Here is a 24,541-nt window from a genome sequence, read left to right as displayed (position 1 = left end):
GCGTCAAGATTAGAGTGATGCTGGAAAAGCGCAGCAGGGCAGGCAGAATCTGAGGAAAAGGAAAATTGATGTTTCAGGTAGGAGCCCTTCATCAGGAATCCGTGGGAATGGTGGCTGTCACGGTTTCACGGCTAATGGCGGGTGAGCAGTTCCCGAGGCTGGGGGAAGCTTCTGGAAAGTTTGAGGAGTGCTGGCTATGGAGGTAGATATATAAAAGTTTGTTGTACTTACAGTATTTGATGTTTGAAATTATGTAGAAATTCAGTTTGTTGAGAGTATGAGTTCTTCTTAGGATATAGTACAAAAGGGGTCCTTTGCAGTTCTGAGAGAGTGTGGCCCTCAGTTGAGGCATAGCTGACTGTAGAGAGATTAGGTGGCAGTGCATGGCTGCGAGTGTGGAGCGGAGGATTTGGAAGAACCGTGGCTGGTGGTTTTAAAGTTGTAGTCTGTACTAGTTTTCCTTTCAGATCCAAACTGTGCTGGTTTCAATATAGTTTGCAGTCCATGTGGGATCAGTTGGTTGTGGAGGCAGGCACTGAGGAAGCAGATGTGGCTGTGGTAGTGAGTCTGTTTCAGGACTTGGTTGAAGAGCTTCAGGACAGGGGAGATGACCTGGGGGGTTGCAGTGAGAGAGAGAGAGAGAGAGAGAGAGAGACTCACTGAGATCTTTGTAGACAGAGGAGGAGAACTTCTTCAAAGTAGGCATTCGTAGGATTCGTAGTAAGGTTAAAATCAACTCGGTGAAAGTGAGGACTGCAGATGCTGGAGATCAGCATCAAGATTAGGGTGGTGCTGGAAAAGCACAGCAGGTCAGGCAGCATCCGAGGAGCAGGAAAATCAATGTTTCGGGCAAAAGCCTTTCATCAGCATCACTTTCGCCTTTCGCCTGCAGGTCAGAGATATTGAAGTTGAGCGACCCTGAATATACAGGAAATCCAGGTACAACCTTTGCAAGGTCATCAGGGATACCAAGCTAAAATAAGATTAAGACCTAGACTAACCACATGGACATCTGTCATTTGTGGCAAGGTTTACACCGAGATAACGGGCTACGGAGCAAAGTCATACAGAATCACAGGCAACAGTACATCCCTCCCTTTTGAGGTCAATGCATTCTACACTCATTTTGAATAGAAGGGCAGTGAAATGATAATCCATCAGCCTCAGAAGCACCAGTACCCTAGGCCACTGCGTCAAACATTAAATCGGCCTTCTTAAGGTGAATCCATGGAAAGCAATCAGCCAGATGGAGGCCCTGGCCATTCACTGAGATCCTGTTTGACCAGCTGGCAGGAGTATTTGCAGACATCTTCAACCTCTCCTTACTATAATCCGAAGTCCCCACCTGCTTCAGAAAGACCACCATCATCCCAGTACCTCAATGACTATCGCTTGCTGGTTCTGACATCCATTATTATGAAGTACTTCAAGAAGTTGGTCATGGCTATCATCAGCTCCAGCCTACCAGATTGCCTTGATCTATTGCAATTCACCTACTGGTGCAACAGGTCCATGGCAGACATCATCTCCTTGGCCCTACAATCATCCCTGGAACATCTGGACAACAACAATACCCACATCAGGCTCCTACTTATCAACTACAGCTCTGCCTTCAACACCATAATTCCAAACAAACTCACCTCCAAACTCCAGTACTTAGGAATCTGCTCCCCACTTTGAAACTGGATTCTCAATTGCCTGACCAAAAGATCGCAGTCAGTAAGGATAGGTGACAACATCTCCTCCACAATAATCCTCAACACTGACGCTCCACAAGGCTGCATACTCAGCCCACTACAAAAGCCTGCAACACACATGACTGTGTGGCCAATTTCTGCACCAACTCCATATGCAAGTTCTGACAACACTGTCATTGTAGGTTGGATCTCAAACAAAAATGAGACAGAGTACAGGAAATAGATAGAATGCTTAACGGCAACAGACTGTGTAGAGACAACAGTCTCTTCATCAACATCAGCAAAATGAAGGAGCTGGCCATTAGGAAGTGCAGTGGAGGGCATACTGCTGTCTGCATAAATGGTGTTGAGGTGGAGATAGTCAAGTGCATCCAGTTCCTAGGAGTGATGATCACCAACAATCTGTGCTGGTCCACCATATTGACACTATGGTCGAGAAAGCACAGCAATGCCTCTACTTCCTCAGGAGGTTAAGGACATTCAGTATGTCCATAAAGACCGTAATAAATTTGTGTCAAGGCACCGTAGAAAGCATCCTACCTGGATGCATCACAGCATGGTTTGGCAACTGCTCTTCCCAAGACCGAAGGGAAGTACAGAGAGTTTTGAACACAGCCCAGACCATCATGCAAACCAACCTAGCATCCATTGACTCCTTCATTTTGACTGCTCACGAAGTTTCTCACTATCTTCAGCCCTTTCCATAATAATGCATAAGCTGTGATCATAAGCAATGAACCTAGTACTAAGCCAATTTCTAATATACTTGGATTGAACAAAGTTGTGTCTTGACATCAACGCCCTTCTCAATCTTTTGACTGCAATGCTCCACTTCACCTTTAGCAGGCTCGCTTCTTGAGTGCAGTTATTCCACACAACAAACAGGAATCTGTTCAACCAATGCTGTCCTCAGTTCAGCTCCAAAGCCATCTCATTCTCTGTTATTGAAGTACAGTATGCAAATAATGCTTGGGTCTTTCCACACTCAGAGGATGAACTCCAAGCTATTGTCAACACCTTCATTGAGGTAAACAAAAGTATGGGTATTGCACTAAACAATTATAGGACAAAGGTCACCAGCAGCTTGCTCCAGAACACTCCACTGCAACCTCCCACACCCTACCTGTCAAGAAAATCCACAACATGGCCTTGTTCAATATGGACAGCTTTCCATGTGATGACACTACGGCTTTAAGAGATGTATTTTATCTTGATTTGTTTTATGAAGAGAAGTTGAGACAGAGGTGAAAAGCAATCTTTTCCAAGCCAATAAAGTAAACAATTAAGAGTCCTTGGGATTTTTTTTAAATTTGAAAAAATAGAGGCAGCATGAAGGAGTGGGGTGAAGTTCCCACAGAACCAGGATTTTAGTTTAGATTTCAATAGCTATTGAGGTTTGGAAGCCACTATACATCTCTCCCTGCTACAACAAAATGCTTGAGTTCTCTTTCTCTCTCAGAGTTTTCTCTTGGTGTTCTTTCTACCAGGACTGAAGAACTCCATGTGAGACAATCTATTTTATTGAAATTGCCTTTGCCAAGGGTATGTTTATGGGATGTTACTCTATTGGAGCAGTTGCTGATGAGTAGTTAAATAATCTATTATTCTGTTAATTTTTCCAACACAGTTGAGTTTTTGTAATTCTTCTTCATTTTGTTTGTATTTTAAACATAATGTCAGAATAAAGTGTGGTTTACTTCAACCTTGGTAGTTTGACCAATCAAGTTGCATCCAGAACACATTGCCTTTCATTTACGTTTAAAAGTAAGAAAATGTTGGGGTTTCAGTTATATTCTTAAAATGTTTTGATGGAGTTTGGTCTGATATACTCTTATCCGGCAAGCCTGCTGTCAACAAGGGTAGACGTTGACTATGAGGTTTAAGACCACCTTAATTGTGTGAGCGCAGCCTTTGGTCACCTTAGGAATACAAACAACCCCTACATCAAGTACTGCCAGCCCATGGGGCAGGGTTTCTTGCTCAGTCTATTCAAACAGCAGTTAAGAATTAAGCACATTTCTTTGTACTTTACCTGGAGTCATGTGTAGGCCAGACCAGGGAAAGGTGGCAGATTTCCTTTTTTAAAAGGACATGCGGAGATTTTGTGTTTAATAAAATTAGTTGAAGAGAATCGAGTCAATGTTTCCCTTTGAAATAGCAGCTCCTGGTTACTGAGTCTAAGTGTAAGCATATTTCTGTAACAACATCTGAACCAATGGCCATCTTCCTAATCTATGTATAGCAAGGGCAACTGCAGCACTAAAACAAAATAGGTTTAATTGTGGAAAAGGTATTATTACAAGTAGCTTAATGATAATAAATTAATTTCACTATGGCTGGTGTAGAGATAGACATTTTCAGTTCATCCATGTATAACATCTGCATCACCCAACCTTAAAGGATACATCTGTTTATTTACTATTCCAATCTAATTAGAAAATATTTTTGTTCAAGTGCTACAGAAAGTACACTGGAAAATGTAGTTTATTTTCTGCTTTTAAATAGATTGATTTGGGAAGTTAACTTCTTTGCAATCAATTAATGCAAGGAAAACGTTGCTAGAACGCGTTGCTTCAATGATCAGCAAGTTTTACCGTGTTTACAAGCATAAGCTGTTATGAACTTTCACTGAGTCAGTAAACAATTCAGTCAGCAGAATCAACATTTGCAAGCTTGCATGGGCTTTCTGTGGGCCACGTGACAGTTTCGACATAGTTCACACAGCATCTGATAAAGGCATTAAATATTACTCTTAGTGGGTGTACGAGGACGAAATTCCTCACATATTAAAGTTTAGCCAAATTTACCCGATCGGCTGCAATAGCTCCATAATCTTTTACAGGTCCTGAGTGACAATTTGACAACGCTTCATTCTGTCAGTGTTGTTGGAAAGGTCTAGCACAAAGAATGCGAAAACAGTTTTCACACGCTTCAGGATTATGGTTTGCTATTTTGAGAGATGGAGAATTGTTCAGAGAGTAAATAATGGCCTCCCAATCTTCGAGGAACTGACCGGATCCTAATCGATTTATAATCGATTAGAATGGAGCACTGTTTACAAATATCCAATGTATAGTTACGGATTCTTTTCTCTGTTATTCTAGGCACAATTGTTGGGTTTGTTGCTTTTTTTAATAATCTGAAACATTCTGATTCCATGATCGCTGATGCTGCTGAGCAACAATAGCTTGTCTGCGTTTAAATAGTCACATAATAAAACTCCCCAAGGCGCTTAACGAGTAGATGTTGTCCGATAATATTTGACACCAGCCACATGAAGAAATCTAAAATGTAGGTTTTAAAGAGCACTGTGAAAGAAAAATGGGCAAAAACATCGCTTCGGTTGTGGGGTGGGGGTGTGATTGTGGGTGAGGGCGTGGAGACCAGGCATCTGGAGTCAAAGTCAACTGTGGACCCCTCCTGGATTACTCAAGAGGCCAGAACGATTGAAGTTAGTGGAATCGGCAGAAATGATAAAACCACGAGAAATAGATACAGAAGTAGACCGTTCGGCCCCTTCAGCAAGTTCCGCCATTCACTAGGATCATGGCTGATGGATGTTCTTCACGTCCACTTTCCTCGGCAAACGTGAGGACAACAGATGCTGGAGATCAGAGTCGAGATTGTGGTGCTGGAAAAGCACAGCAGGTCAGGCAGCATCCGAGGAACAGGAGGATCGACGTTTCGGTCAAAAAGCGCTGATGAAGGGCCTCTGCCCAGAATGTTGATTCTCCTGCTGCTATGCTGCCTGGCCTGCTGTGCTTTTCTAGCTCCACACTCTTGCTGTCCACTATCCCGCCCTTTGTAGTCACCCTTGATTCCCTGATTGAACCAGAATCGATCTACCTCAGCCTTAAACATACACAAGGAGCTCCCTCTGGCAAGGGCTTCCAAAGTCTCACAATCCTCTGAGAGAAGAAATTCCTGCTGGTCTTAGTCTGAAATTGGTGTCCCTTCCTTCTGAGACGGTGCCTAAACCCCTTTGTAAGGGGAATCATCTCTCGGCTTTTACTCGGCCAATCCTTAAGAATTCTGTGTTTCAATGATTTAAAAAAAACACACAACGCCAGGTTATAGTCCAACAGGTTTATTTGGAAGCACTAGCTTTCGAAGTGCTGCCCTCCACCTGTTGGACTGTAATCTGGTGTTGTGTGATTTTTAACTTTGTACACGCCAGTCTAACACCGGCATCTCCAAATCGTGTTTCAATGAATATCAGAGAGGATTGAGACCATGAAAAATCTAAAAACAACCGTTCCCGGTTTTTAAAACGTCTAAGTTGACTGTTAATATTCGTTGTAGAAAGGACAGCATGAGGGTTAATATTCAACAGTAATCTGTTCAGATTTAGAAACTGACCCGTCTCATGACACACGAAGTATTTGTTCCTCTAACAGTTTCCCCCACAGAAAGGCTCCAGCCTGAAGGGCAAAAGATATTTAATCAGGAGACTCCCTCTGTCGGCCATGGACTAATCACGTTATGAATACTCCATCCCTGGGACTAGTACTGGAATGTGGGGTTTCTGGTTTTGCGGTAGGGACGGTACACACTGCCCCATCACAGTTCTGTGCACCGCAGCATCGATCTGTAAAGAGTGAAACTGTATTTCATTAACTCAAGCACTGCAGAGTAAATTAGCACACCGGATCTTGTAATCACCCGTCAATTTGCAGAACACGGTCATATTTATAAATAGACACGGCTGGGGGGGCAGGGTTTTCCAACGCGGGCACTGTCTGGTTGACGTTTTCTCTCTCACAGCGAGTGACACTGACGAGTCAACGCGCAGGGGCAAACAAGGACAAGTAAAGGAGAAAGTCCCAGTTCACAGATCAGCTAAACACAGTCCTCGCCAGGTCCGACAGCATTTCAAGGTCACGGAGCTGAAATGTTGACACAGATGCTTCCTGGCCTGTGGAGTATTTCCCCTTTTGTTCATAAATATCGGATTTCCGGCAGTTAAAGCATTCCGCTTCGGCCCGATGAAAACAAATGGGGTCACTGCTCTGGTCCATCTCCCAATAGGTATGTCTTACCTATATACAGTGAAATGTCATCACCTTCAAGGCTATGGGTCAACTGCTGGGAAATAGGGTCAGTGCAGAGAGGGCGGTACAGTTTCGATGGGCCGAAGGGATGATTCCATGAAACTCTGTTTTCACACACACACACACACCACAGCTCGTTAACACCCCCAACAATTAAAGTGGGGTCCTGTTCACCACACTAAGTCCGCCTTGGGTTATGATTCACTGCAGAGGAAGTGTAAACGATCACTAAGGCTGCATGTGGTACAAATTGATCCAGCGAAGCGCCTGACAAGACTTGACAAGTTTAGAAAGTGTGTTTGTGAACGAAGGTGACTAGAAAGTGGTAACTCCTGAGGAGACGGCAGCCTTTCTGGGTATAAAGCTGTTTTATTTTCCCGGTCTGCAGAGAGCAGATGTATTGGGGTTTAGCAGTGCACATGAACCGTGCATGGGCGGTTTAGCAGTGTTTCAGGTCTATATGCAGGAAGTGCGGTCTTTGGGATGGTTTGTCGTACAAACAGTTTCCGAGACACGTCCTAGCGTGCCAAGGTAATGCCTATAAACCATCGCCTGGCAAATTATTGGACATGCAATTACGTCGCAGCGGCTGGCGGAAAGGTCGGCGGAATTTGCACTTAGTTTCGCCAGCGCAGGGAAAGGCGGGCTGGAATCTCCTTGCCAGTGGGTGATCACAGGGCTTTGTCAATCCCTCTCCGCCAATGAACCATTGCAGTAACACAATATGCACACCACAGCAGTTGGGGAGGGGGTCATTTTAAACCAAATCCCATCACTGCGAACTGAAATTAACCAACAACGCCGCGGTTTTGTTTGACTATTGTTTTCTGTTCAGCCTGCAGAACAGGAAGAAGGGCGATCACTGCGTCGGAACACGGAAAACTTCCTGATCCAGCGAGTTTAAAAGGAGTGTAAGGACCAGTCACTGAAATCATGGCAGTATCCAGCACATCCACAAAGCCCAGTCATTGTGACTCGCTCAATCTATAAAAGTACTCCGTGCTTCCCTTGAAGACAGCACTTTTCGCTTCTTCTGGTGGGGTTTGATCGCCTCAAATGGCTGATGTGGAGTCCCACAGTTTCCTCTCTGAGCTGGGCTCGGATTCCGCCTGGTCCTTGCTGTCCTGGGTCGCTTCCTTACTGATGGTCTTTGGCGGTGCGGCCCCCTACATCCCGCAATATCGCGACATCCAAAAGAGTGGCAGCGCTGAAGGCTTCTCCACCCATGTGTGTTTAGTGATGCTGGTGGCCAATATCCTGCGCCTCTTCTTCTGGTGAGTTCCCCACCCCACCCGATCCTGAACCCATTGACCAGACACACACTCGCAGTTGTTCTCGTTACGCTCTGTGGCACAGTGACATTGTCCCTCAGCTCCACGCTAGCAGGTCCGAGTTCAAGTCCTACCTCTCCTGAAGTAAACCAAGATAAACCTGGGCAGGATGGTTACCAATACATGTACAGGTTCCTAAGGTGGCGTGTCGAAAATGTGCCTATCTCTAGGCTAGAGGGTCTGGCTTCAAGTTCAAAAAGTGTGGCATCACCTGTCCTGAACAGCTCATAGAGATATAAAGGAGAAAGTGAGGACTGCAGATGCTGGAGATCAGAGCTGAAAATGTGTTGCTGGAAAAGCGCAGCAGGTCAGGCAGCATCCAAGGAACAGGAGAATCGACGTTTCGGGCATAAGCCCTTCTTCTGAAGAAGGGCTTATGCCCGAAACGTCGATTCTCCTGTTCCTTGGATGCTGCCTGACCTGCTGCACTTTTCCAGCAACACATTTTCAGCAATAGAGATATAAAGCACGGTCCAACCCGTCCATGCCGACCAGATATCCCAACCCAATCTAGTCCCATTTGCCAGCACTTGGCCCATATCCCTCTAAACCCTTCCTATTCATATACCCATCCAGATACCTTTTAAATGCTGGATTTGTACCAGCCTCCACCATTTCCTCTGGCAGCTCATTCCATACAAACACCACCCTCTAGGTGAAAAAATTTCACCTCAGGTCCCTTTTATATCTTTCCCCTTTCACCATAAATCTATGCCTTCTAGTTCTGGACTCCCCTACCCCAGGGAAAAGACTTTGTCTGTTTATCCTATCCATGCCTTTCATGATTTAATAAACATCTATAAGGTCACCCCCTCAGCCTCCGACACTCCAGGGAAAACAGCCCCAACCTGTTCAGCCTCTCCCTGTAGCTCCAATCCTCCAACTCTGGCAACATCCTTGTAAATCTTTTCTGAACTCTTTCAAGTTTCACAATATCCTTCCTATAGCAGGGAGACCAGAACTGCATGCAACATTCCAAAAGTGACCTAACCAATGTCCTGTACAGCCACAACATGACCTCCCAACTCCTATACTCAATATTCTGACCAATAAAGGAAAGCCGACCAAATGCATTCTTCATGATCTTATCTACCTGCTGGGGAGTGTTTAAGATTGGCTAAAAATCATTGATTTTATTTCCCATCAGCAGCTCTGTATCCTATATAGTTTTGCCTTTCTGCAGAACTGCCTTCATAACAACATGGAGATCACAGAATAATTGCAAATTTGGAAGTCATTTGGGTCACTTTAACTTTTAAGAGAAAAAACCAAAACAACAAAAACCAGAGTCACACAGCACAGAAACAGGCCACTCAGCCCAACTCATCCAAGCTGACCAGGTATCATGGAATCCCTAGAGTGTGAAAGCAGGCCATTTGGCCCATCAAGTTGACATTTATCCTCTGGAGAGCATCTACCCCAGACCCACCCTCCCTCCTATATACATAACACTGCATTTTCCACAGTTACTCCACCTCACCTGCACACCCCTGGGCACTATGGGCAATTTAGTATGGCCAATCCATTTATCCTGGAAACTGGGACACCTGGAGGAAACCCATGCAGATACAGGGAGAATGTGCAAACTTCATACAGACAGTTGCCTGAGGCTGGAATCAAACCCCGGTCCCTGGTGCTGTGACCACTCCCTAAACTGAAATGGTCCCATTTGTCTGTATTTGGCCCATACTCCTCTAAACCTTATCGATCCATGTACCTGTCTAAATGTCTTTTAAATATTGTAATTTTTACCAGTCGTGCACTATACCTTAGGGAGGTACAGTGGCCCAGTGGTTAACACTTTTGCCTCACGGTGCCAGGACCTGGGTTTGATTCCACCCTCAGGTAAGTTTGCCCATTTGTGATGTTTGCACATTTGCCCTGTGTCTACGTACTCCCATAGTGTATAAATGTGCAAGTTAGGTGGATTGGCCATGCTAGATTGCCATAGTGTCCAGAGATACATATGTTAGATGGATTAGCCATGGGAAATGCAGGTGTGTGGGATGCTGTTCACAGGGTCTGTGTAACTTGATGGGCTGAATGGCCTGCTTTCACTCAGAATCTCTGCAATTAAATTTCAGGATTTCAGTCCCACTTACCTTATCCAGAAGAACATTTCAAACATCATTCACACTGAATGAAGATGAATGCTCAAGCACATTTATATCTCATCAGTTGCATATGTTCTACTTTAATTAAATGTCTTGGGAGTACCCTTTGTGACCGCTGGACTATTTCAATGTACTTCTGACTGACTTGTAGTGTTCTACTTTTCTTAAACCTGAGGTCATCTAAACTCTGCTGCCTATGTCCTATCTCAGTCCATTCTCCCATTGTTCGCCCATCACCCTAGCTGCAGACGTATGCTGACTCCTAGTCACGCAAAATAAATCCTTAATTGTTTTCAAATCCTACTATGGCCTCCCCCTTTTCTATCAGGGCTTGAAATATGGGGAGGGCTGGAGTTTACCCATGACAACTGCTAAAATGTGCATGAACAATCATCGTAGAGGGTGACCGGTCAGAGAATGGTAACCTTTGTAGCTGCTGCTCCAATCACAGGTTGTTTCTCATCCATATTTGGTTCACAAGAAGGAAAGTGCGGAATGTCTGCAGGGCTGGCGTTGAGAATGAGGCTGCAGGAGGAGGAAGGTAGAGATTGGTTGAAGAATGAGACCATGGAAGGGTGAGAGAAAGCAATGGTGAAGGTGAAGCAGGATGCAAAGGTGGACCCATTACCAATTAAAAATCTGTCTAACTCCTCCTTAACTTTACTCACTGTCCCAGTATCCAGCACAGATTCACAACAGTTTCGGAGAGACCAGATATCCCAACCAAACCTAGTCCCACCTGCCAGCACCCGGCCCATATCCCTCCAAACCTTTCCTATTCATAAACCCAATCAGATGCCTCTTAAATGTTGCAATTGTACCAGCCTCCACCACTTCCTCAGACAGCTCATTCCATACACTTACCACCCTCTGCGTGAAAAAGTTGCCCCTTAGATCTGTCTTTTATATCTTTTCCCTCTCACCCTAAACCTATGCCCTCTCGTTCTGGACTACCCCCACCACAAGGAAAAGACTTTGTCTATTTATCCTATCCATGTCCATCATGATTTTATAAACCTCCATAAGGTCACCCCTCAGCCTCCTACACTCCAGGGAAAACAACCATAGTCTATTCAACTTCTCCCTATAGCTCAAATCTTCCAACCCTGGCAACATCCTTGAAAATCTTTTATGACAATAGACAATAGGTGCAGGAGTAGGCCATTCTGCCCTTCGAGCCTGCACCACCATTCAATATGATCATGGCTGATCATCCTTAATCAGTATCATGTTCCTGCCTTATCTCCATAACCCTTGATTCCACTATCCTTGACAGCTCTATCCAACTCTTTCTTACATGAATCCAGAGATTGGGCCTTCACTGCCCTCTTGGGCAGAGCATTCCACACAGCCACTACTCTCTGGGTGAAGAAGTTTCTCCTCAGCACTGTGCTAAATGGTCTACTCCGTATTTTTAAGCTGTGTCCTTTGGTTTGGGACTCACCCATCAGCAGAAACATGTTTCTTGCCTCCAGAGTGTCCAATCCTTTAATAATCTTACATGTCTCAATCAGATCCCCTCTCAGTCTTCTAAACTCTTTCAAGTTTCACAACATCTTTCCAATAGGAAGGAGACCAGAATTGCATGCAATATTCCAAAAGTGGCCTAACCAATGTCCTGTACAGCTGCAACATGACCTTCCAACCCCTGTACTCAATACTCTGATCAATAAAGGAAAGCATACCAAACGCCTTCTTCACTATCCTATCTACCTGCGACTCCACTTTCAAGGAGCTATGAACTTGCACTCCAAGGTCTCTTTGTTCAGCAACAATCCCTAGGACCTTACCATTAAGTGTATAAGTCCTGCTAAGATTTGCTTTGCCAAAATGCAGCATCTCACATTCATCTGAATTAAACTCCATCTGCCACTTCTCAGGCCATTTGGCCCATCTGGTCAAGACCCTGTTGTAATCTGAGGTAACTCTCTTCGCTGTCCACTACACCTCCAATTTTGGTGTCATCTGCAAACTTACTAACTGTACCTCTTATGCTAGCATCCAAATCAATATGTAAATGACAAAGAGTAGAGGACCCAGTACCGATCCTTGTATCACTCCACTGGTCACAGGCCTGCAGTCTGAAAACCAACCCTCCACCATGACCCTCTGTCTTCTACCTTTGGCCAGTTCTGTATCCAAATGGCTAGTTCTCCCTGTATTCCATGAGATCGAACCTTGCTAACCAGTTTCCCTTGGGGAATCTTGTCGAACGCCTTACTTAACTCCACATAGATTACATCTACCACTCTGTCCCCATCAATCCTCTTTGTTACTTCTTCAAAAAACTCAATCAACTCTCCGAAAGGGTTGTGAATCTGTGAAATTTGCTACCCTAAAGTGTGGTGGATGCTGGGACAGTGAGTAAGTTTGAGGAGGAGTTAGATTTTTGATTGGTAATGGTTTGAAGGGATATGGAGAGAAGGCAGAAAAATAGGGGCGAGGAGCATATCAGTCAAGACCGAATGGTGGAGCAGACTCGATGGGTTGAATGGCCCAATTCTGCCCCTATATCTTACTTATGAACTTCTGAACATAGTGGCGTCTGTTTCCATGCTGTACATTTCTATGACTCTAAGTAGTTTCTCCTCAACTCTGTTTTAAATTTGCTACCTCTTATGTTCAGACAATGACCTCTCATCTTAGAATGCCCCACAAGAGGAAACATCTGCTCCATGTCTATTTTATCCACTCCTTTATGTGGGGAAAAACATAGTGGATGCTATTTTTATGAATACAGTGTCAATTGGTAAATTTGAGGTTAAGATCAAAGATGCAATGTATGGGGAAGCAACTGCCTACAAGTTCCAGTGTGGTGCAGATGCAATAGAAATACATTAGCTGTAATCTTGCAGTTTGACAAAGGTAAGGATTTGTATTTATAGAAGTGTGCTTTCCTTTGTGTTGCCAATGGAGGATTCATTATTGAAGACATTGATGAATTATTCTAATTCTGTTTCTATGTGAGTTAAAATATTCCATATGTGACACAAGTACAGAAGTTAACACCAATAAATTGCTTCATCACTGAATTAATGTGTTGTGAGAATGAAAAAAGAGCCCCTGAAAACCAATAAAAATCTCTCAGGAAAAATCACAAAGTACAGCCTTTGTGGGGGAAATGACCTTTGCTCTCTATATGTGTAATTTCGTCCAATGTTACTGGTTTGTGAGATACCTGCACTCCTCAAAGTCGAACCTTTTGAGAATCCTCAAGTTTAACAGTTGCACTGCTGTATCTTCAGCTTCTAATGCTCTGGAATTGTCTCTCTAGCCTGATCAGTTTTCTTTCTGCCTTTAGCATTAACTCTTTGGCAAAGGCCACCTTAACATTTCCTAATGGGGCTCAGTGTCAAAACAGCTTTGATAATAATTCTATGAATGTGTCCTCAGATATTTTACTATAGTTACATTTGTAGTATAATGGAATATGAAGATGCTGGTAATACAACCGATGATGTTTCTCTGAGAGCAGCAGAGCAGATCAGCAAAAGAGATCAGACTAGAGAGAAGAGAAACATGTAAAGAGAGAGGTCCTGGACATTATGCTAGTTAGCTATATTCAACAATCTACATCACATAGATGTAAATAAAGCCTGTTGCAGTACTGAAGAGATTCTGACAAAACTCTCACCATTTCAGACCAAATGAAATCCTATCCATTCATTTGCAATCTTATTTGATGACTGAAATGCTCTTCTGACCATCCTTCCAATCACACCCCCGCCCCACTCCATAAACATTAGACCATTTAAAATCCCGTATGCTGTTGCAGTCATCACCCTCCTTGCTGATGCACTCAGGTTTCCCAATCACGATCATCACTCCAGTATCAGTAATACCTCATTGATGCAACATTTTTACGGGACCTTTAGATCTTGTTCGGATAATCCGAAATTCAGATAAGTGATGTTCAGATAACCGAGGTTGTTCTGTATTGCGAAAGCAAGGTGTCAAGTGTGGCAATAGTAAGGAAACCTCCAGAGCTAGGATCTGAAGTCAACTTATAACACACAAGGCACAGCAGGTAAACTGGAATACTCCAAAGACCAGGAAAGAATCTCAGAAAACTTCAAGTGTAATGTAGAAAATTTCAGAATATTTGAAGGCCAGATAGAACCTTGGGAGACTTTGAATAAAAGGCCACTGAGCAGGAAGACTTCAAAGGCAGGTATGAAACTTAGAAGACTTTGAAGCCAGAGCCACAGATGAGGAAGGATCTGGTAAGCTAACACATTGATCAGAATTGGAGATGCCGATGTTGGACTGGGGTATACAAAGTTAAAAATCACACAACACAGATTATAGTCCAACAGGTTTAATTGTAAGCACTAGCTTTCGGAGCGCTGCTCCTTCATCAGGTGACCAAATTGTGTGATTTTTAATTTTGTACACTGATCAGAAGACTTTGAATAAACGATAGAGCAAATCTGAGAACTCACCTAGGTCAGTGTGGCACAACAGATGATTGGGATGGCAGCTATAGCAGGGACATTGCCATTGCCACTGCCATTTGAAAACACAAAGGGTCACAATGAGACCAGAATTGGGAACTCTGGAAGTTGCAAATCCAGTACAACAGAACTGTGTCAGGCTCATAATGCAAATGTGCAAAGGCACCATTTCAGCACATTTTTATGTACTCTGGGTCCAACAGCAGATGATGTTCTGTTTTTCGTCTTTGTGGATGCTTCACTGGAGTCAAGTTGGCCGAAGTGGTGTTGGTGGTGACTCCTGACTCATAGGCCCTGGAATGGTGGCAGAGTATTGGTTGCAGAAATGGCAGAGTGGAGATTCTTGGTTGCATAGACCTGGAGGGGGACGTTTTCAGCAGCTGCTGGTCATTGACTATGTTGGCGTTGGTGCCTGGAGAAGGGACTTTGGCTGTGGTAGACCCGGAAAAGGGACCTTGCAGAAGGCCTGAAGCCTGGCCAATGAAGATGAACTCCATTGACATACTTGCTTCTTATTCTTTTTTATCTTAAAATGATTGTAGCGACAGAACTGTATCCCCCCTAGATATAGGTGACAATAAGTCATTCATTCATTCAACATTCTAGTATCACAAAGCTTTGAAGAATGCATTACAGAAGATGAAGGTTTTTGATACGTACTTAAGACCAAAGGCAAATCTTCACATGGAATGAATGAGGTTCAAGCAACAATCTCAGTGACAGGAAGAATTGATTGAGGTGTTTTGGACAGATTTATACCAATTGGCAGGGTTTTAACAGCACTGGAGCCTGTAAAGGTCAAATTAATTAGAGATCGTATCATAGAAGTTGTCAGCAATGAAAAATTATCAGACTTTCTTCAATCGAGGGAGGACCTCACATGGGAATAGGCAATCCAATATGCTACTTGGTTGGAGATCAGGGCCCACATTCGATCTACGCTTCAAGGAAACATTCTGACGCAGTTTGGTCGACCGCAAGACGACACCATCATTTTCCCAAACGCCCACCAAAACACTAAGACAGTGGGTTTCAACTTCATTGGTCACTTTAGGCCATTCAAGGTGTAGATCAAAGAAATGCCCCAAGTGCAGGGGGAGCCAAATGGTATCTATAAGGAAGACTGGGCTACTTAAAGGAATGTGACAAAGTGGCAGCACCTTTTTCACCAGAGAAAGAGAGGAAAAGTACTACCAAGAGAAAATAAATAACAGTCATATAGAAAAGGAAAAGTCTTAGAAATTAAGATGGAAGATATTAAATTAATTCAACATCCTCAGTTGAGGCCAATGAGAATGACCAGAGATTGTGGACCTTTTACTTAAGGATTTGAAACAAAATTCTGTTTCCCTACACCAACACGATTATGACACCAATCCTAAAGGTTGTGAGTTAATTTAGCCATTTGTGCACAGAGCTCTCCAGTTCATATTCAGTCAATTGGTCATTTTTGTGCTTTTCAGTTTTTGCAATTGCTCAGAGATTAGAGGAGTTGTGTAAAAGAGTGAAATACTCCCCAACTAATCACTTATCTGTTTCTCTGAGACTTTCCACTATTCAAGTAGTGATGTAGACAAAATTCTGTTAGATCTCACTCTCTCTTCATCTCTTGCTCTCACTCCTCCTCTTGCTCCCTTCATGTGGCACTCTCTCTCCTTTTGTGCTTGTTGTAGTTCCTGAAGTTGTGCTCCTCTTACCAGCTACTAACATGTTAGTTCTAATTGTTGCTTAATTATTTTAGTCTTAATCTGCCAGTTGTTTACACTGCACCTCCTTTTTCAATATACTAAATTCCCTTACTCACCAAATTCCCAGGCTCAAACCAGCTGAACTCAGTGACAAGCTACTGACTTCACCTACTTAACAAAACCATGTATACTAACTAAACTTTTACAAAGATAATTCAGAGCTTCTAGCCAGTAAAGTTAGTTCAACCAAGATATCTAATGAACTAAATGCTGCTGTCTCCTGAGTAGAGAGTTGGTTTATACATAAGGCTGAAAAAGCCTCTGATATTGAATTGTAGTTACATGTTAAATACAAGCTAGCCTGGATTTTATGAAGAGATCTGGATGATTTTACAGTTTAATTCAGTATTAATTTTAAGATTTTTGTGATTTTTCTTAAAGACAGTCACTACCATCAAGTTATGTCATCTAGTTCCCAAGATTAGAAATAATCATGTTGTGCTGGAGCTTCATTGTATGTACAGGTTTCTGCTCCAAGTGTAGCTGGTAAACTGATAAATGGTTACTTAATACTTGACTGCAGTATACAAATAAAAGTGATATCCCATTTGGACATTCTGATAACAATTAGTTCCAATTTCTTTGTAAATAATGTAATAATAAGCAACTGATTTACTCTATTGTGAAAGTCAAGAATTGATGTTGTTTAATATGTTTGCTCCCTTCCATAATCACAATTTTTTTCTTTGAAATTAAAACATTAGTACATTATAAATTGCAGTTGTGAGTTATAGGATAGCAGTGCTGTGAAAGAGAAATGAAAGACTTGTAGTTATGTAGGGCTTGTCATGACCACTAGACAGCACAAATCCTTCAAAGGCAGAGAAACAACATAGAAAACTTGTCAGCTAATATGCACACAGCCAATTCATTCAAAAGCATTGTGATAACGGCCAAACAGACTATTATTTTTGTGACAGTGATTAAAGGATAGATATTGACCGGAACATCAGATAACTCCCCTGCTGTTTTTTAAATTATGTCAGGCAATCTTTTACCCGAGTAGGCAGGTGGGGCACTCGAGTTAACATTACACCCATAAGACAGCATCTCTCATATCACTCCTTCAAGACAGCACTGGAGTGTCAACCTTGAATTTAGTGCTGTTATTTAACCTGTCAGAGAAAGATAAAAAGAAAAGCTTGTTTTATGATTCCTGTTACTGTGACTCTTTTTTAAAAAATGTGGATGTAACTGGTAGAAACAAAAAAAACACATACGCTGCAATGTTTCCCACATTTTACAAACTATTTAATGCTTTGACATTTTTTCCTGCCAGTTTTGACTTGTTGCTGGAGTATGGTTTACATCTTATTGAATACTCTCCAATATTTCTCCAAGAAGCTATTAATAGTGTTCAGGTTTTAACAGGAATTTATGAGGTTATTCAACAACATGGAGCATCTTGGCTGAATATGATTGCTTTTGTTTGATATCAGATCACTTTTTGAGTTGGGATTGTCAAATAGAAATCGGAGTCCAGTTAAGTATTCCCCTTTTATACAACGGTGTCTTGTGGCTAGCTATCATACAGTAACACAGAGCAACCTGACGTCAGCTAATTGAACAAAGGCAGGACTGTCTGTTTTTATGAAAGCTAAATCCTGCAAATGCTGGAAATCTAAAATAAAATTAATGCAGCTGGAGAAACTCAGCTGATCTGTAGAGAGAAAAATAGGTTAACATTTTGAGTTCGGTTTGAGTCTCCTTTGGAACTCTTTTATTTTATCCTGACAAATTCAATTCACCATTAAGGTGTTTTATATTTATATATAATTCTGTCATTTTATGTTAATACATTTCAAACACTTTGTATGATACATATGGATTTCCTTTAGCATTATTATTATTTATGCAGGTTTGGGAAACATTTCGAATTAACGCTCCTGTGGCAGAGCATTGTCTTAATAATCACTATGCTGGCCTTGCTACACTTGTGTTGCACTGTACAGAGTTCATCCAGAATGAGCACCAGTAGACACCTTTTTACAGGTTTGTACATTCATGTATTGATACTGTTGTGTATTACAATATATGTTTGTCATTTGGGATTACAAAGAGAAGCTGAAATAATTTTTAAGTTGGCAAAAGACAGTAAATGCTCATTCGTATTAATTCACTTTAGTTGTGAAACTTGTTTGACTCTAGAGCTGAAACCTTTACCCTTTTTCAGAATTGCACAAAAGATTCGCACAAAACCAGACTTTATGCTGAAATATCAAAATACCTTTGGCATTGTACTCAGAAAGTTAGTTCTTCTCACACTTTATACAGACATGGCAGATAGAACAGGCATATCATTTGCTAAACTTCATTTTAGCTGTTGAGGTCTGCAGCAAAAGATAATTTAGACAGATTTCTTGCAATATTTGTTAAAATGGATTGAAGCTAAAAGGAAGTCCCTGCTATTTACAAAGATTAGAAAGCTTTCAATGGCATAAGTGGTGTGATCTAAAAATGATCAATTTGAAATGATAACAGTTTGTACTCATAGAATGTTAGATTTGCTTGCCTTTGCACACACTAGCATGATTGTTTATTCAGTAAAATATAATCATTATTTATTGAAAACATATGGTCTGTGTATGAAATTTTATTGAGTTTATTTCTAAAGTTTTTGATTGCATTTTAAGTATTTTTATTACAAAAACAAATGAGATGAAATAACATTACAATGATCTAGTTAATGTGCATACATTTGAACTGTACTAACATTGAATTGGATGAAGGTAGCTACCTGGAAATAATTTATAAAATGTTAGTGATAGATAAATATCTGGATGAAAGAAAATCTAATTTTCTATGCAACTCAAAAAAAGAATTTAAATGTATTTTGCTTTTAAGTTGTAGATGATAGTCAGCTTGGCATCTGTTCTACTGTTCCACCATAAAATGCATTGTCACTGGAAGCGCTATAACCATGTTACCAAAGGCAGAATTAAATCAGTGAAGTTAATTAATCTGAAAGCAATTAAAAAATTTATAGCATCTCTCTAATTAATTTACAAAGAAGCTATTCTATTTACATTATCACTGAGCTGCAAAAACAAAGTGTGATTGCCTTCTATTTTATATTTAAATTATCAATGGATTATGTGCTTCACAGGTAAAGTGAGAATATCATAATCTGGGTTAGCAAACCAACAGCATTAAATTATTTAGGTCCTTATGAAAATCATTGGTTGTTTCTGCTCTGCCACCCTCAAAGGTAAGAGCTCCAGGCCATTGCTACCTATTGCATAAGAAAGTTCTTCCTCACATTCTCTCTGCATAGAGTCATAGAGATGTACAGCATGGAAACAGACCCTTCGGTCCAATCCGTCCATGCCGACCAGATATCCCAACCCAATCTAGTCCCACCTGCCAGCACCCGGCCCATATCCCTCCAAATCCTTCCTATTCATATACCCATCCAAATGCCTCTCAAATGTTGCAATTGTACCAGCCTCCACCACTTCCTCTGGCAGCTCATTCCATACACGTATCACTCTCTGTGTGAAAAAGTTACCCCGTAGGTCTCTTTTATATCTTTTCCCTCTTACCCTAAACCTATGCCCTCTAGTTCTGGACTCCCCGATCCCAGGGAAAGGACTGTGCCTATTTACCCTATTCATGCCCCTCATAATTTTGTAAACCTCTATAAGATCACCCCTTCGCCTCCGACTCTGTATGTCTTGCCAAAATCTTATATTTTAACCTGCTTGATATTACATAGAATAAAATGTCTGCAGAACTGATACATGAACATTAGATAAAGACTAATCATAAATGCACAACATTGTCTTCTACAGTCCAACATTCACCTGCAGTCATCAATGAGTGCCAAGTATGAGGCATGCCAATACAGTTGAATCTTTGACTGTTCAAGTGCCTATAAAGCATTATGGAGCATTCATAAATAATGTGGCAACAATATATTGTGCAATATTTACATTTGCAAAGTGAATTTTATATCATGTCAGATTCATGTTCTCATAAGCATTTAATTCTTTTCTTACCACTTTAGCTTGACAGGAACCTGACATCAGCAGCTGAGATGCGACCAGGCTGCTGAGTGTGATATCATGTTGCTTATGATGATTCATCTGTGTCTGTTTCAAGCAATTTGTTTAATGATTGCCACAAACCTAAGTGTAAGCACTTACTGCAGATGTCACATGACTACAGCAAGCCACCAAGTTCACTGTGGACAAATTCATTTCTTCAAGCATTCACCTCCTTATAAAAAAAATGCATGTATTACCATTTGCAGCTACTTGGAAAATAATAATTTGTTCACAAAACTGTGATTTGATTCTAGTCAGCCTCACTTTCATAAGCAATGCATGCATAATCTTTCAATTGAGCAGGTTGCATTGTCTTGGGCTGTTCATCAGAAACTTGGAGGAATCTTGTTCTTCTGGCAACTGCTGTTGCCATGGTAGGTTGCTGTATGTAATCTATTTCTGATGTTGGGTGTTGCTGGAGCTCTGAAACGGAACCCAACGCAAATGGAGAGATCATATCTCCTTGATCAGCTGCCAGCAGTTAAGGAACAGCTTCTCTGGTTTTACAGATATGTCTACAGTTATGACGATATATTGTCTCATTCACTTACACACAGCTGCTCTAAAAGGTTTTCGCATAAGCTTACTTTTGTAGAGAGTGTTGAATGTTTATACTCTGACTGGCTCCGCAGCTTTCAGGCTCAGCAATAATTTGGCAGTTTTAGCAGTCAATTTTGATTTTCTGTCATTCTCACCCTGATTTTGGCACTATTATTACTTCTGATCTCAGTAATATTTTTCACTATTGGAAGAGTAGTTTGCTGTGGAATGTCATTCCTACTTTCCATGCCTTCAGTAGGTATATATCTCCACTTTCGGATTGCCTTGCAGAAGTCTATTATCCTTTATTTCTTTGTGATCCTTTTCCAATTTTCAGTGCTGTCTCAGTCTTTCTATTTAACAGTGCTGAGTTTATGTGTGGCGTTCAATTTTCCATTTCTTCAAGAAGCACCTGAATTCTACATTTGTGAATTGAAGGCCATTATGACTCACCACCGTGTCTGGAGTGCCACAAAAACTGAAGTATGCTTTCCAGCATTCTACAGTCTCACTAGTAGCAGGTCTAGTGCCCTGTAGTCAGAATAATGCTTGACAGTGACAAGATAACCAGTTCATGTGAGTGTTAAAAGATCTTCGCCAAGCTTCATCCATCTTCTGTCTGGGTGTGGCACATCTTGAGTGGATTTTTAGTTTGCTTAGATTCCCTACAGTGTGGAAACAGGCAATTTGGCCCAACAAGTCTACACCAACCCTCCGAAGAGTAACCCACACAGACCCATCTCCCTCTGACTAACGCACCTAACACTTAGGGCAATTTAGCATGAACAACCAATCTGACCTGCACATCTTTGGACTGCGGGAGGAAACCAGAGCACCTGGAGAAAACCCATACAGCCACAGGGAGAATGTGCAAATGCCACACAGACAGTCCGAGGCTGGAATCAAACCACTGAGCCATCGTGCCATGCCAAATTCATTCACCACATCATTTTTGATATTGTATTCATTACACTCAATGTGGTCCTTAATTTCAATGCTCATGTTTGGCCAGTTAAGCACTTGCCTTCCTGAGAGTAAATTCAATTCTGTGATGGCTTGCACGGATATCATTCAAGATATCAGGACAATGACTTTATTTCCTCTGTACAAGATCCCAACCTAGTCTATCAGTTCATCTCCGTATGTTCAACGCTCTCTTATAGCAACAGTGTCCTTGGTGCTTCTTTCTGCAGCATTTGGAGAGTTGCATTTTGTGGCAAAGGTTTCTTGATTTGAGCAAAACATTTATGTCTTGGATTCAACGTCTCTGCTGGCTTGATGCTATCCAAAGCATGTCAAGCTGTTTCTTTTCACTGAAACCAGAAGATTTCACAATGTCTTCACATCATTAACTTTCTTCATGAGGAGTTCTGCTTTTGAAAGCATGTACATCTGTTTCCTTTGCTTATATTTCATGTCCGGGTGGTTAGATGAATGGACACTGCGCAATAATTGCCAGGCAGGAGTGTTCCCTTCTAATCAGGGAATACTTTGGCGGTTAAGAGCATTCAGCCTCCAATCTTCAAGTTAGTATCCTCCAAGGCAGCCTTTGAGATACGCAAGAATGTAGAATCACAGAGCAGAAACCGAAAGCCAAGTTTTGTTCTCAAGTGGACAGCCTCAATCATGATCGTGGGTTCACAACACACTACCTGTAACCTCACATACTGTCTGTGTTTGTAAGGTCTTCCTTACTGTTCTGTTTTGATACCATTACCTTGATAATTTCTAATCATCTCCCCACTTTAATTTGTTTGTACAGTTCTTGATTACTTATTACTTTGGTTAAATCCTAGGCATGTGACTCTGATACCTATCATGTTATTCCAGCCACTTGGTTCATCTCTAGCACCATCTCATTTTTGATATTTTATAATTATCTCTCTGCCTTAATTAATTTGTTCATAGGTCATTCCTTCACTTGTTACTCAGCTGCTGATACTTTACTCACACTATTTGACACTTTTCATCACCTGCAAAGATTTGTTATTCACCCTGTCAAAACTCCACTATTTGTACTTATCTGTTGACACTCTTAATTGAGCTGAAAAATATGTTACTGGAAAAGCGCAGCAGGTCAGACAGCATCCAAGGAGCAGGAGAATTGATGTTTCGGGCATAAGCCCTTCTTCAGGCTTATGCCCGAAATGTCAATTCTCCTGCTCCTTGGATGCTGCCTGACCTGCTATGCTTTTCCAGCAACACATTTTTCAGCTCTGATCTCCAGCATCTGCAATCCTCACTTTCTCCTAGTTGACACTGTTAATTACCTGGAATTATCTTGCCAATGTCTCTCTGCCTACATATTCTGTGCCTGGGCAGTCCTCTCCACTTCACCTGACAAAAGAGGAGTACTCCAAAAGTTTGTGATTTCAAATGAGCCTGTTGAACTATAACCTGACTTCTGACTTTCCCCACTCCAATCCAACCCCGGCACCTCCACATCATGTTGATATGATATCTCTGCAAATGAGGTAACATTGTTTGCAGATGTTTGGAGCAGTTTGAAATGGTTTAAGGAAGATGCTTTAAAGAGCCTTGTGGTCGACTGTCTCTTCACTTCTCCAAAACAGGCATTGATTAAAATGCTCACAAACAAAGACTCTGTACAGGAGCTTCTTCCAATCTGAGTATGGAGTAATTCAGTTTGCATTAATAATCTCTTATACCTGCGACGATTCTATCTTTCATGAGATCATCTTTCACTCGGCAAGACTGTCAGAATTCAGCTGAATGTGTCAGTGCCATCACCACTGATCATTACTCTGCCTTACCTCCTGAGCATGCCCCTATTGGACACATACCATTCACAAATAGCATTTCAGAGGCTTTGCAGATCAGTTAGCTCATTTGGCTAGACATCTGGTTTGTAATGCAGAGTGATACCAACAATGTGGGTTTACTTCCCATACACACTGATGATTTGGAGGTGCTGGTGTTGGACTGGGGTGTACAAAGTTAAAAATCACACAACACCAGTTTATAGTCCAACAGGTTTATTTGGAAGCACTAGCTTTCAGAGCACTGCTCCATCATCAGATTCTCTGCAATCACCTGATGAAGGAGCAGTGCTCTGAAAGCTAGTGCTCCCAAATAAGACTAAAGTTCCTCCTTCTCAACCTCTCCCCTTACCTGAAGTGTGGTGACCCTCAGGTTAAACAACTCTCTCTCTCTCTCTCTCTCTTTCTTTGTGGAGAGAGCAGTCCCCTGGTTTTAATAATAGAGGATTAAAAATATGTTTTCCAAAGTCTTCAAACTCTTTCCTGTTTGGATTCTCTGCTCCTCATTGAAGTTTGGAGTTCAATACAGCATGTAGCACTTTCCCCAGCATTGATAACAGGATGCTCCAATTAATTAAGGGTTTGTATTTAAATTTGTAGCTGTTTCATATTTTTTACACTGAGACTGAAATAAATTCCAATTTTGTCTCATATCCCCTTTCATTTCCATAGAATCGGGAAGTGGAAACTTCACAGCAATCTGACTCAACGTTGCAGGCTTTGGCTTTCATTATTTGTCACTGTTTTTCTTTTTCCAGTAGATAACTCACAGCCCTCAAA

General features: G+C 41.7%; 1 protein-coding gene across 5 annotated transcripts in view; it reads left to right on the top strand.

Moving 5' to 3' along the window:
- The first annotated feature begins 6,328 nt into the window (after positions 1 to 6,328).
- The window catches only part of si:dkey-246g23.2 (solute carrier family 66 member 2), a 70,606-nt gene continuing 52,393 nt past the window's right edge, over positions 6,329 to 24,541 (top strand). For 2 of the 5 annotated variants that reach the window (XM_060837988.1, XM_060837984.1), the window contains exons 1-3: positions 6,329 to 6,725; positions 7,584 to 8,022; positions 18,254 to 18,387. In XM_060837988.1, the coding sequence (XP_060693971.1) occupies positions 7,805 to 8,022; positions 18,254 to 18,387 (352 nt within the window). In that variant the 5' untranslated portion in view covers positions 6,329 to 6,725; positions 7,584 to 7,804. Of the gene's footprint in view, positions 6,726 to 6,919; positions 7,105 to 7,237; positions 7,280 to 7,332; positions 7,412 to 7,583; positions 8,023 to 18,253; positions 18,388 to 24,541 lie in introns of those variants that run through there. The other 3 variants (XM_060837986.1, XM_060837987.1, XM_060837985.1) reach the window with 3 other exon arrangements.

This window comes from Hemiscyllium ocellatum, chromosome 17 (assembly GCF_020745735.1).
Source record: "Hemiscyllium ocellatum isolate sHemOce1 chromosome 17, sHemOce1.pat.X.cur, whole genome shotgun sequence".
NCBI lineage: Eukaryota > Metazoa > Chordata > Chondrichthyes > Orectolobiformes > Hemiscylliidae > Hemiscyllium > Hemiscyllium ocellatum.
The sequence above is the reverse complement of the archived record's forward strand: the minus strand, read 5'-3'. Positions and strand labels throughout refer to the sequence as shown.